The sequence below is a fragment of the Suncus etruscus genome, chromosome 15 (genome assembly GCF_024139225.1).
Source record: "Suncus etruscus isolate mSunEtr1 chromosome 15, mSunEtr1.pri.cur, whole genome shotgun sequence".
NCBI classification, from domain to species: Eukaryota; Metazoa; Chordata; class Mammalia; order Eulipotyphla; family Soricidae; genus Suncus; species Suncus etruscus.
Window position 1 is genome coordinate 83,323,969 of NC_064862.1, and position 11,982 is coordinate 83,335,950.

General features: G+C 59.3%; 1 protein-coding gene across 1 annotated transcript; it reads right to left on the reverse strand.

Moving 5' to 3' along the window:
* Positions 1-239: 239 nt before the first annotated feature.
* On the reverse strand, positions 240-10,984 carry MEX3D (mex-3 RNA binding family member D). The gene is made up of 5 exons (XM_049788245.1): positions 10,949-10,984; positions 7,908-7,962; positions 7,177-7,233; positions 5,993-6,904; positions 240-1,591 (listed from the first exon to the last, which is right to left on the reverse strand). Exons 1-5 carry the CDS (start codon positions 10,982-10,984, stop codon positions 240-242), a joined length of 2,412 nt encoding a protein of 803 aa, XP_049644202.1.
* Positions 10,985-11,982: the final 998 nt, after the last annotated feature.

Sequence of the window (11,982 nt, forward strand, 5' to 3'; positions counted from 1 at the left end):
TCTCGGGTTTATTGGAACCTGTCGAGTCAATACTGTCATTTGTCAAGCACGGAGGAGGCGCCACTGGGTCGCGGGGTCACGGTCTCCACGCCTGGGACTTGAGTTAAAGCTCAGTCTGCGGAACCATGGCCGTGCTGCAGCCCTCCCCAAAATCCCATCTGCCCGCCCCGCCCCCCGCGGCTCCTCCCCGCACCCCCCACCCCCAGTCTCCCCCCCAGGTAAGGACACGCCAGCCCTGGCTAGGAAAAGATATGGATGGCCTGCGTGGCGGGCGTGCGGCAGGCGGGACACTGTGGCTCGCTTTTGCCGCAGATGCGGACGGCGCAGTCCATGCAGAAGAGGTTGTGCCCGCAAGGCACCAGCGCTGCCATGGCCTCGCCCTCGGCACACACCACGCACTCCCGGGCCAAGGCGGGGACAGCTGCGGGCGCGGGCACCGGGGCTCCCGCAGAGGTGGCAGGCCCCGAGGCCACACCCCCTGTGCCCACCGTCACCCCGGTGACTTTGCGGCCACCTTCTGGGACGCTGGCATCCAGGGGCGCAGGTGGGCACGAGGTAGCCCCGGTACTGCTAGGTAAGGTGCCCGGGAAGGTGGCCAGCGGGGTCTGCGCAGGCCGCCAGGGCAGGGCCCCCACCGGGCCCAGGGTCCCCGGGTCGGGCAGCGTAGGCGAGTGGCGTGGGGTGGTGGCCCCGCTGTTGCGCCGGGCACCCCCGTTGTTGTTGGCGGCTTCGGAGCAGCTGCCCAGGGTGGGGGGCAGCTGCGGGGGGCGCTCAAAGGGGGCCCAGATGGCGGGCACGGTCAGGTCCAGTGCCAGAAAGTCAAAGGCAAAGTCACAGTCCTCGGGGGCGGCCGGCCCTGGGGGAGCCCCCGAGCCATCCCCACCAAAGGTGAACGCCCCATTGCCGGAGCTACTGTAGGGGCTGGTGGGGCTGGCATCGGGCACCCCAGTGCGGCCCGCCGCATAGAAGGCCTCGGGTCCCCCCGGGGCGCCCAGGGCGGCTCCGTCCCCTCGGAGGCCGCTGGTGGGTGCCGGGGGGCGCCTGCCTGGGTTGGGGGCCTTGGCCCAGAGGCCAGCGGCCGCAGCCCCCAGCAAGTCCAAACACACGTCGGTGCCGTTGGCGTGGAAGTCGCTGTCGGGGCCTGCGTCGGTGAAGGCGCCCGTACGCAGGGTGATGTGGGCCTCAATTTCCTCCCGTGCCCGGTCCACGTTCTCGGGCATCCCGGTCACGGCGAACACCGGCTCCTTGTCTCGACCCGGCGTCACGATGTAGGTGTGTGTCCGCTGCTGAATGCGCTTGATGGTGGCACCCTTGGGCCCCACCACCAGGCCCACCACGCGGTAGGGGACGCGCACCTGGATAGTGGTCTGGCCCGGCAGGTTCGGGGGGCCCTGCGCCGCGCCCGGCAGCCCGCCCGCCTTGCTGCGCGTGGCCCGGATCACCGAGAAGTGCTCGGCCGCCGACAGGATCTCACGCTTGGCCATGCCCACGTCCTCCTTCCGGCCCGTGACAATGAACACCGGCTCCTCGCCCCGCACCGGCGTCTTGATGTAGGTGTTAGTCTTGGCACGCAAGGCTTTGATCTTGCACCCTGAGCAGGAGGGGTGGAAGTGGGAGAGGGCGCAGGTGAGACACCCTATCCACCCCCCTAAGGTGTCCCTTCCCAGTCCCTGACATGGTGGCCCCTTAAGGGTCCTGAGTTTGGGGAGGGATGCACGGTGGGTCTGTGGGTTTTTGAGGTTGGTCTGTGGGGCTGGAGAGAGAGAACACAGCACAAGGTGGGTGCTAGTCTTGCAAGGGGCCATGCCAGGTCCAATACTGACACCCCGTAGGAGACCCCTGAGCACCACCAGGAGAGACCCTGAGTATTGCCAGGAGTGACCCCAAAACAAAACATAGGGCTGGAGCAATGGCGCAGCAGTGGGGTGTTTGCTTTGCACGTGGCTGACCCAGGATGGACTGCGGCTCGATCCCCTGGCGTCCCATATGGTCCCCCAAGCCAGGAACAATTTCTGATTGCAGAGCCACAAGTGACCCCTGAGTGTCATTGGGTGTGGCCCAAAATAAAAATAAATAAATAAAACAAAACTTTTGTCTGGGAGCCATACCCAGCGGTGCTCAATGTGGACTCCTGGCTCTGCACTCAGGGATCACTCCTGGAGGACTCCAGGGACTTTATAGGGTGCCAAGGATTAAACACAGGTCAGTGTTGTTCGAGGCAAACGTCCTCCCTTGCTGTATATTATCAATCACTCCAGCTCTCCTTTTAATTTTATTTTGGTTTTGTGGCCACCCAGCAATGCTCAAAGGTCACTGCTGGCTCTGCACTTAGGGATCAACCACTCCTGGTGGTACTTGGGGCACCGTGTGAAATGCTAGGGGTCAAATACAGATTGGTCTGGGTAAGACTAAGTGCTTTCCTCGCTGTACTCTCTTTGGACCCCGCTTTTAGCTTTGTTTTTCAAGGACCCTGTTGGATGAATTGTGACCCCAAAAACTCAGATGCGCTGTCCAAACCCCATTGGAAAACAGGGTCTGAGCTGGGCACCAGTATAGATGGGGATATCGCTTGAACAGAGGCCCACCGTCACTCGACTGGGATGTCTGTCCCTGGACACCTTTTCTGCCTACCAGCTGCACAGGGCAGTACTATATATCCCTTGGGACTGCCCTGCCAGTCCCTGGGCACCTTCGCAGGTGGGGGTGTGACTGAAGGGGCGTGGCCCCGAGGACTGCCACACCCCCACATTGAAGCTCTATTGCAGAGAACCAGGAAGCAGCTGGTTTCTATAGGAGCCAAAACTGACCTCAGGGTGCCTGAGACAGGCTCAAGCGTGTGTGTGGGGAAACACTAAGACTGGGAGTACACCCCCCCCCCAGTTTTCGAACCCTCGCTTTCCTCTCTGCTGCCTCTCCTCCTTCCAAGCAGATGGGGCTCACCCTATTGACTTCCAATAAATACCCCCCCACTCCTCTCATCTTTAAGGGGTTTTGTTTGTTTCTGATTTTTGGGCCAAACCTGGCAGCACTCAAGTTGCTCCTGGCTCTGTACTAAGAAATCACACCTGGCAGGCTGGGGGGGGGGGGGACCATAAGGGATGCTGGGGATCAAACCAGAGTTGGCCATGTGAAGGCAACCCACCCACCCCACCCATCTTTTTCTCTGCAGGGCTGCTCCTATAGGAAGTTTGCCCTGGCTGTATCAGCCAGGACCCAATGGGACTTCTCACTCTGGAGGTAGGATTATACAACCCCAAAGTAACAGCTGGCTGCTAGCAGGTCACCCCCCACATGAACTCGAGGCCCTTCCAAGGTGGCACTCACAGGGTGAGGGGTCCACATGGAAATCTCCACGGGAGAGGGCATAAGAGGGGGCTGGACTGGAACCCCAACAGGAAATACAGAAACCTGTATTGCATCTCAGCCTGTCCCAAGGGACCCATCAGCAGAGACCCCAGTATTGACAGCTGGGAGTGAGGCAGTGGCCATCACAGCAGGGCCAAACATGGGGAAGACAGGGTTTGAGCCCCACGTGTGGGACTCGGCTCTGTGGTGTCCTGTCCCTGTGGACAAACCCTGTCCTCAAACTGACCGGCTGCGGGCAGGACACAGCACAGTAGAGAGGGTGCCTGCCTTGCACACAGCTGACCCCGGTCCGAATTCTGGCATCACATAGGGTCCCCTGAACACCACTAGGTGAAGCCCCCAAAATAACTAGAGGGCGCTGAGTGCTTATACAGAGCCTGGGTGTGGCAGGAGGCCCTTAACCTCTATCACAGGGGTCCTGGGCTCTTGTGGGGAACCAGTATTCCCCATGTCCAGACTCCATCCAGCGTTAAGACAAGGGGCAGGAGGCCACAGGAGATTGAACCTCCCACTGGACACTTGATGGGCTGGGGTAATTTAGATGGGTCTGTCCTCAAAGTAGACAAAGCACTTGCATTCTGGTCATGATAAAGAAGGGTCCCCAAACCACCCACCCTGCATGGACAAGGCAGATTCAGCTGTGACAGGCACCTTCAGGGGTTCCAAGGGCATTATTAGTCTTTTTCAGTTGTCTTGGGGCCACACCCGACTATGCTTGGGATCATATGGGATGCTGGGGATCGAACCTGAGTCAGCTGTGTGCAAGGTAAGTTCTCTTCCTGTAGTGCTATCATTCCATTGCTCTGATACCCCCCCCCCAAGTCCCAGATTATGATGCCCCAAGGTGAATCCAGGGAAGCCAGGTGTGGGGCAGGATGGCTTTTTGCTAAGGGCATTTGCCTTGTGTGTGGCCACCCCAGCTATGGGGGCCACAGAAATCTCCAAACCTCCCAGGGCCCCTGCCCCCCATGTGTACAAATTCCTACAATCAGCCCCCCCAACAAGTCATGACCCCAGGAGGGAGGAAATGACCAGTGCCAAGCCCCAAGGTCACAGCCAGGCACTGACCTCAGGGTCCAGCCAGAAAGCCAATTTGAACACCCACCCTTGGAGGGAGACGGGGAAGCCAGGGGCCCTGGACTGTGGCTGGGAGCTTTGGAATCTTTCTGGGAGGTGGGGGGTTGGGCGAGCAGAGAACAGCTTGGGGGGGGGGGTGTTTGAGGGGAATGGAGGTGCTTCACGGAGATCAGAAAAAGCCCAATGCTAAAGGCAGAGATGTGGGGTCCAAAGCAGATGAGAGCTGGAAAGGTCATGGGGTTCATGTGGCCCCTGGAGCTGGGAACACCAGCCAAGAAACTGGGAACCCTCCAGATCACATAGGGACCCCCACCAGCTCGGGTTCACGAGGTCACCAGAAGCTTCGGAACAAGGCGGTTTCTGGAGACCCCCCCTTCAACAGGAAACCACAGTCTCACAGAGAGGCCCCATGGGACAAGTGGACACCGCCCTGCCTCAGTTTCCCTGGCCCAGTCCCCACCCCTTTGCATACTCAGAACAGAGGGACTAGTCCCATGTCCCAAGTGGGCAGGTGACAGGGCGGGGACACCCTCCATTCCTCCAGTGCCTGCTTGGGGGGGAAAGAGGAGGGCAGAGGGTCTAGTTCTTTTCTGGGGGTGACAGGACAAGGGAGGGACCCACTTCCGGGCTCTGCCTCCTGCAATCAGGAAGCCGGGGAGCCCCCGCCCCTGTCTGGGTGCCCCCCCCCCCGCTCCCCAAAACCTGGCTGACTGGGCGGGGTGGCAGGTAAAGTTGGGGCCCGGTGGGCAGGCAGGTGGGCGCGGGCCGGGGGTGGGCCCAACACTTCCCAGTGCCCGCCTCCTCCCACTGCAGGGCCAATGAGCTGCGGCCGGCCTGATGTCACTCTAGCCGGCTGTGCTAACAAAGAGAACAATGGGGACCCCAACTAGGCTGCCGCCGGGACCCCCCAGTGCAGTGCTGGGGGGGGCCACCGCCCGGTGACGGGTGAGGGGTGCCGAACACCCGGAGCGGTCCGGTTAGGTTCCAACAGCAGGGCCATGACACATGCCTCCCCCACATCTCCGACTTGGGGTGCAGGGTGGGGGAGCCGGGGCGCCCCACTTTTCCAGTGCCAGCCACACCCCCTGCAAGGTCCTCATGCTGGCAAGTAAAGGGGGGTTCCCCCAGTCGGTGCCCAACTTCTGGACCCGCACAGGCACCCCTTTGGGTCCCTGCCCGCCACCCTGCAAACCGGAGTGTGCCCCGCCCAGGCCGGCTGTGGGTGTTCAGCGCCCCTTGGGGGTGGTGCCGGCGGGGCCGCGGCGTTCCAAGTCCCAAGTCCCGGAGCGAGCGGCGTGCGGGGGCTCGGGGCTCGGCTCAGCGACCCGAACAAAGGCAGCGGCCACCCCGAGCGCGGAGGGGCGGGGCGCGGGCTGCGCCCAACTTTCTCCCGCGGGCCGGGCCGGCAGCGGCGGCAGCGAGACAAAGGCTCGCGGTGGGGCTGGGCTGGCTGCGGGCCGGGCCGGCCGGGGACCCCCTTCTTCTCCGGGCCCCTGAGTGGGGCGGCGCCCCGACGGGGCCCACACTCCCTCCTCCCTCCCTCACTCACCCTGGCGCCCCACGATCTCGGCGACGTGCTCGGAGCTGGGCACCGGCACGCACTCGGTCATGTTCACGCTCTTCTTGCGGCTGCCGATCACGCTCAGGGGCTCGGCCAGCAGCGCGGGCGCCCCGAGGCTCGCGGGGTGCGGCGCGAAGCCCGCGAACACGTCGGGGGGCGGCGGCCGGGGCGGCGGCGGCGGCTGGGGCGGGGGGCTCAGCGTGGGCTCCAGCAGCGGGAGCGGCCCGGGCACCCCGGCCACGGCGCCCAGGGGCACCCCCACTTCGGGCCCGTCGGGGGGCGCGGCGGCCGCCGCCGCAGCGCCGCCCGCCGCCCCGTCGTCGTCGGGGTCCCCCGCGCCCCCCAAGCCCAGCGCCGAGAGCTGGTCGAGCGCCAGGCGCAGCGCGGCCGCCGCGTCGTCGGGCGCGGGAGCGGCCTCCGGGGCTCCGTCGGGCGCGGACGGCGGCGGGGGCGGCGGCTGCGGCGACGGCGGGGACCCCGAGTTCCGCTCCCCGCCACCGCCGCCGTCGGGCCGGCCGAGGGAGCCGGGCATGGCGGGCACTAGCGCTCGGGCCCGCGCCGCCGCCGCCGCCCGCGCCGCCGCCCTCCGCGTCTGCGAGCTCGGCCGCCGGCCGCCGGCATCCAGCGGCGGGGGACGGGCGGCGGGCGGCGGGCGGGGCGCGGGGCTGCTCGGGGCGGCGGGGCCGGCGACTCTCGGGGCTCGGCGGCGCGGACGCTCCTGGCCTCGCTCCCGCCCGCCGCGCTGCCTCCGGCCCGGCCCGGCCCGGCCCGCCCCGCGGCCCGCCCCGGCCGCGCCCCCCGTGACGCGCGCGCGCCCAACAATGGGGTGCCGGGCAGGGCGCACGCGCGCGCGCGCGGGGCGGGGTGCCGTCACGTGGCCGGCGCGGGGCGGGGCCGGCGCTCGGGGGTGGGTGGGGTGGGGTCGGGCCGGGCACCCCTCCCGGGGTCGTGCGGAGTCGGGGGACGGCCCTCAGGTGTCCTCCCGTGCGGCCCGCCTCGGCCCAGCACCCCTGGGTCCCGTGCGCCCCTCCCCAAACAGCGCGCCAGGCCAGGCCCCTCGCTGCGCTCATCTGCCTCTGCTCTCTCGCGCGCTCTCTCTCTGCTTTGGGGGCCCCTCCTGGCTCTGCACCCTGGGCTCACTCTTGTGGGTGCTCCCGGAAGCCTCTCTCTACCGAACCCCAGTCGCAAGAGGCCTCCCTGCTCTTGCAGGCTCGCCTCTTCTGCCGGCGCTGGAAGCACAGGCCAGTTTGGTGGAGTTCCAGAGGCGACTTGGGGGACCCGGCTCCTTTCCCCAGTGACTGTTCCCAGCTCCACCCTGCCTGCTGCCCCCCCTTCCCCATGTAGATCCTTCTCAGCTCAGCTCGGGTACACTGAGTACCCCCCCCCCCCCTGCACACCCACTTCGTTTTTCCTCTCACGGCCAAGTCCTGTGGTGGATTGGAGGGTGGAGGGATCCCACACACACACTCCGGAGGACTGGGCCTTCTCACCCCTAAAGTTTTGCTTGTAGGCCCCAGAACTCAGATCTTTCGTCTTTTTTAGGGGAGGAGGTGGAATTCACACTTTAATGTTCAGGGGTTATTCCTGACTACCTGGTGCTCAGGGAGGAAACCCAGATCAGCAGTTGGCAAGGCAAGTAGGTGCCCTTCCTGCTGTGCTGCTGGTCTGGGGATGCACCCATGGGTGTGTCCATTACGGGGTCTGTGTTCAGGGGTCACTCTCGGCAGGTCTCAGACAAGAGCAGGAGGCAAGTGTCTTCCCCCTCTCCTAATTCCCGCTCCACCCCATCATTTCTGTTTCTGAGGGGCACCATGCCCTGTCCACATTTGAAGTCTGATGGTAGGCTCCCAGCCCTGCTTTCCCCAGCAGCCTCAGCCCTTTTGCCCCCTCTTCCTGTTCTCACCCTGGGGACCCGGTGTCACCAACGCCAGCACCACCGCATATGAGCTGGGCTGTGCCTTTAAGGATGCGGCCATAAAATGAGGTCACCGGATTATGGCTTGGGGTAATGGGCAGGGTTTTATTTTTCCTCAGATATGCAAAGGGCACGTGGACCAGCCCACTCGACTTAACTGTCCCCAGTAAGGACACACTTGGGGGCCAGAGTATAGGACAGCGGGCAAGGCGCTCGTCTTGACCCAGGTATGATTCCTCCGCATCCCACAGAGTCTCCTGAGCACTGCCATGAGTGAGCCCTGAGCATCACTGATGTGACCCAAAGAGAAGAAGATACAAAAGACAACTCCAGGGGCCAGAGTGATAGCACAGTAGTACGGCATATGTGGCATTTGTTTTGCATATAGTCAACTCAGGACAGGTCTGGGTTCAATCCCTGGCATCCCAAGGCTTGGTCCCCCAAGTCTGCCAAGAGAGATTTCTGAGCACAGAGCCACCAGGTGTGGCCCAAAAACTGAAAAAAGAAAAAAAGGACAACTCTAAATGTTTAGATTTTTATTTATTTATTTGTGCTGACTGTTGGGTGTCAAACTCAGGGCCTCACACCAAGGCATGTTCACTATGGCCACACCAGCTCCCAGACCCAAGTCTGGCAGTGTAGTACTAGGTCCTTCCAGGCCTGCTCAGTCCACTGCTCAAATCAGTGTTTTGTTTTTTTTGGGGGGGTTGTCTTTTGTTTTTGTTTTTGGGCCATACCCATCAGAAGTAATTCCTGGCAGGCACAGGGGACCATATGGACGCCGGGATTCGAACCAACCATCTTAGGTCCTGGATCGGCTGCTTGCAAGGCAAATGCTGCTGTGCTATCTCTCCAGCCCCTGGTTTGTTTTTTGTTTGCTTGGGTTTTGGGTTACACCCAGCATGCTATCTCCCTGGCCTCTCTTTTATATTATTTGGTTTTATCTTTTTTATGTTTTGATTTTGGGGCAGGGGACAGACACACCTGCAGTACTCAGGTTACTCCTGGCTCTGTGCTCAGGAATTACTCCTGGTCGTACACAGGGAAACATATGGAAACATATGGTTTGGCCGTGTGCAAGGCAATACCCCCTCCCTGTTTGAACTTGTTTGTATAAGGGACTAGATTCAAGCCCCAGCATGGAATAAAAAAGCATTGGGGCCGGAGAGATAGCATGGAGGTAAGGCATTTGCCTTGCATGCAGAAGATTGGTGGTTTGAATCCTGAGGTTCCCTGAGCCTGCCAGGAGTGATTTCTGAGCGTAGAACCAGGAGTAACCCCTGAGCGCTGCCTGGTGTGACCCAAAAAACAAATAAAATAAAATAAAATAAAATAAAGCATTGAGGGGTAGGAGAGACAGAATAGTGCATAGGGTGCTGGCCTTGCATAAAGCTGCCCCAGGTTTAATCCTAGGCACCCCATTAGGTCCCCCAAGCCCACCAGGAGTGAAATCTGAGTGAGCAGAGTATATATGGGTGTGACCCAAACTAAAAGTCCTTTGGGAAGAATGACATGGGTTTACATGCAACTGACCAGAGTCCTATTTTCAGCATCACATCCGGAAGCCTTCAGGGGTTACTCCTTGAGATTCCCCCGAGCATACAGAGACTCCCCAAAACTCCCTCCAAAATGGACAGAGGTGTCTCTGGGAAGCAAATTCTGGGTCACTTATTTTTGGTTTTTGGGCCATAACCTGTGGTGCTCAGGAGTTAATTCTGGCTCTGCATTCACTGGAACATGAGATGCCAGGAATCGAACCCAGGTTGGATGCTTGTAAGGCAAGGAGCCTGTCCCTTTTTTTGTTTTGTTTTGTTAATTTTGGACCACATCTGGCCATGCTCAAGGCTTATCCTGAGTTTGGGATGAAACCAGGGTCAGCCATGAGCAAGGTAAGTGCCACTTACCCACTGTACTGTCTCTCTGGCCCCTTTTTTTTGGGGGGGGGGTACACCCTACACCCAGTGATGCTCAGGGGTTACTCCTGGCTATGCACTCAGAAATCACTCCTGGCTTGTGGGACCAAATGGGACGCCGAGGCATCAAAAAGCAGTCCATCCTGGGTCAGCAGCATGCAAGGCAAAGACCTTATCGCTGTGTTATCGCTCCAGCCCCAAGTGTCACTGCACGTAATATGGATGTCTCCACTATAGGGAAAGCATACTCCAGATGTGTCTTTTGGCTTTCCTGGTGAAGTGCCTAATTTCCCCCAACAAATAATTCAGCCAGAAGGCCCATTGGTGGAAGTCAATCATAACCCACTGCGTGGATTACTGGCTATATTCTGACATGGCTGTGACATTATATATCTCTTTACTTTTATTTATTTGGCTTTGCCTCCCTTGTTAAACTACAGATATTCGGCCTCAGTTATCCTGCAATCTTTTTTTTTGGTTTTTGAGTCACACCCGGCAGTGCTCAGGGGCTGCTCCTGGCTCTATGCTCAGAAATCACCCCCGGCAGGCACAGGGGACCATATGGGATGCCGGGATTTGAACCAACAACCTTCTGCATGAAAGGCAAATGCCTTACCTCCATGCTATCTCTCCGGTCCCTATCCTGCAATCTTATAGAAATTTTCAGCACCAAGACAGCTAAATTTCCCGTTGGCTAGTATATTTGCAACTCAAAGGTTGAGCCAAGCCAGTTCCCAGCAACCTGCTCTCAGCTTCATGGTGCTAAAACAATAGCTTCTGCCTTTCTTGAATTCTACTTTCCGGAGGCTTCGAACTTTTTGCAAACCAGAACACCTCCGTCTCATGTTTCGCCTTACCCCCAGACCAGCAGCACCGGAGGGCTCTTTCTCACCTACAACCGGGTAGTTATTTGATATATAGATTCTAGGGTCTGGTACCATTGTGTTGTCCCTCCTAATGATTCTCTGCCCTTTGTTTCCCTGAAAATACCTTGCATACCAGAGTTGTGCTTAAAATGTCATCAGCTGAAAAGTAGTTTGTCTCTTATCTCATAGATGTGGGTCCCCATACAATGCATTTTGTGTGGTCTCAATTATTTCATATTTCATATCTCACTGATGGCTGTAGGAAGAAGCCACCTACAGCACCCATGGCCCCTATTTTTTAATTTTTCTTTTGGGCCACACTTTGGGGTGTTAAGGGATCCTGAGGTTCCAGGGATTGGACCCAGGGCTCCCCCATTATGGACTCTAGCCTTCAGGCCTGGGAGGTCACTTGAAAGATAAACGCAGGCATCCTGTAGGTTCCCTTCAGGAGATGGGATTCTCTCCTCCCAGGCCTTCAGATTCATAGGAAAATCAATTCAGGTCCCCAAGCCTGCCAGGAATGATTTCTGAGAGCTGAGCCAGAAGTAGCATTACAGGATGTGACCCCCCCCAAAAAAAAAAAGTCAGAAAAGTAACAAAAGTGTCAATTAAGAAAAAAACAGTATCAGGATGCCAGAGCAATAGGGGGTTTGCCTCACAGAAAGCTGACCCAGGAACGACCCCCAGGAGTGTATTTCTTCGGATAGAGCCAGAAGCCCTGAGTGCTCTGGGTGTGTCCACCACCCCCCCCCCCAAAAAAAAAAAAAAAGCAAAAACCTAACAACAAACATACTTGTAATCATGGTGCTTAAAGATTTTTTAAAAAAAGTAAAACCAGGGGCCCGGAGAGATAGCACAGCGGCGTTTGCCTTGCAAGCAGCCAATCCAGGACCAAAGGTGGTTGGTTCGAATCCCGGTGTCCCATATGGTCCCCCGTGCCTGCCAGGAGCTATTTCTGAGCAGACAGCCAGGAGTCACCCCTGAGCACCGCCGGGTGTGGCCCAAAAACCAAAAAAAAAAAAAAAAAAGAAAAAAGTAAAACCAGGGCCCAGAGAGATAGCATGGAGGTAAGGCATTTGCCTTTCATGCAGGAGGTCATTGGTTCGAATCCCGGCGCTCCATATGGTCCCCAGTGCCTGCCAGGAGCAATTTCTGAGCCTGGAGCCAGGAATAACCTCTGAGCACTGCCGGGTGTGACCCAAAAACCACACACACACACACACACACACACACAAAGTTAAACCAGGGGCTGGAGAGATAGCATGGAGGTAAGGCAGGAGTAAC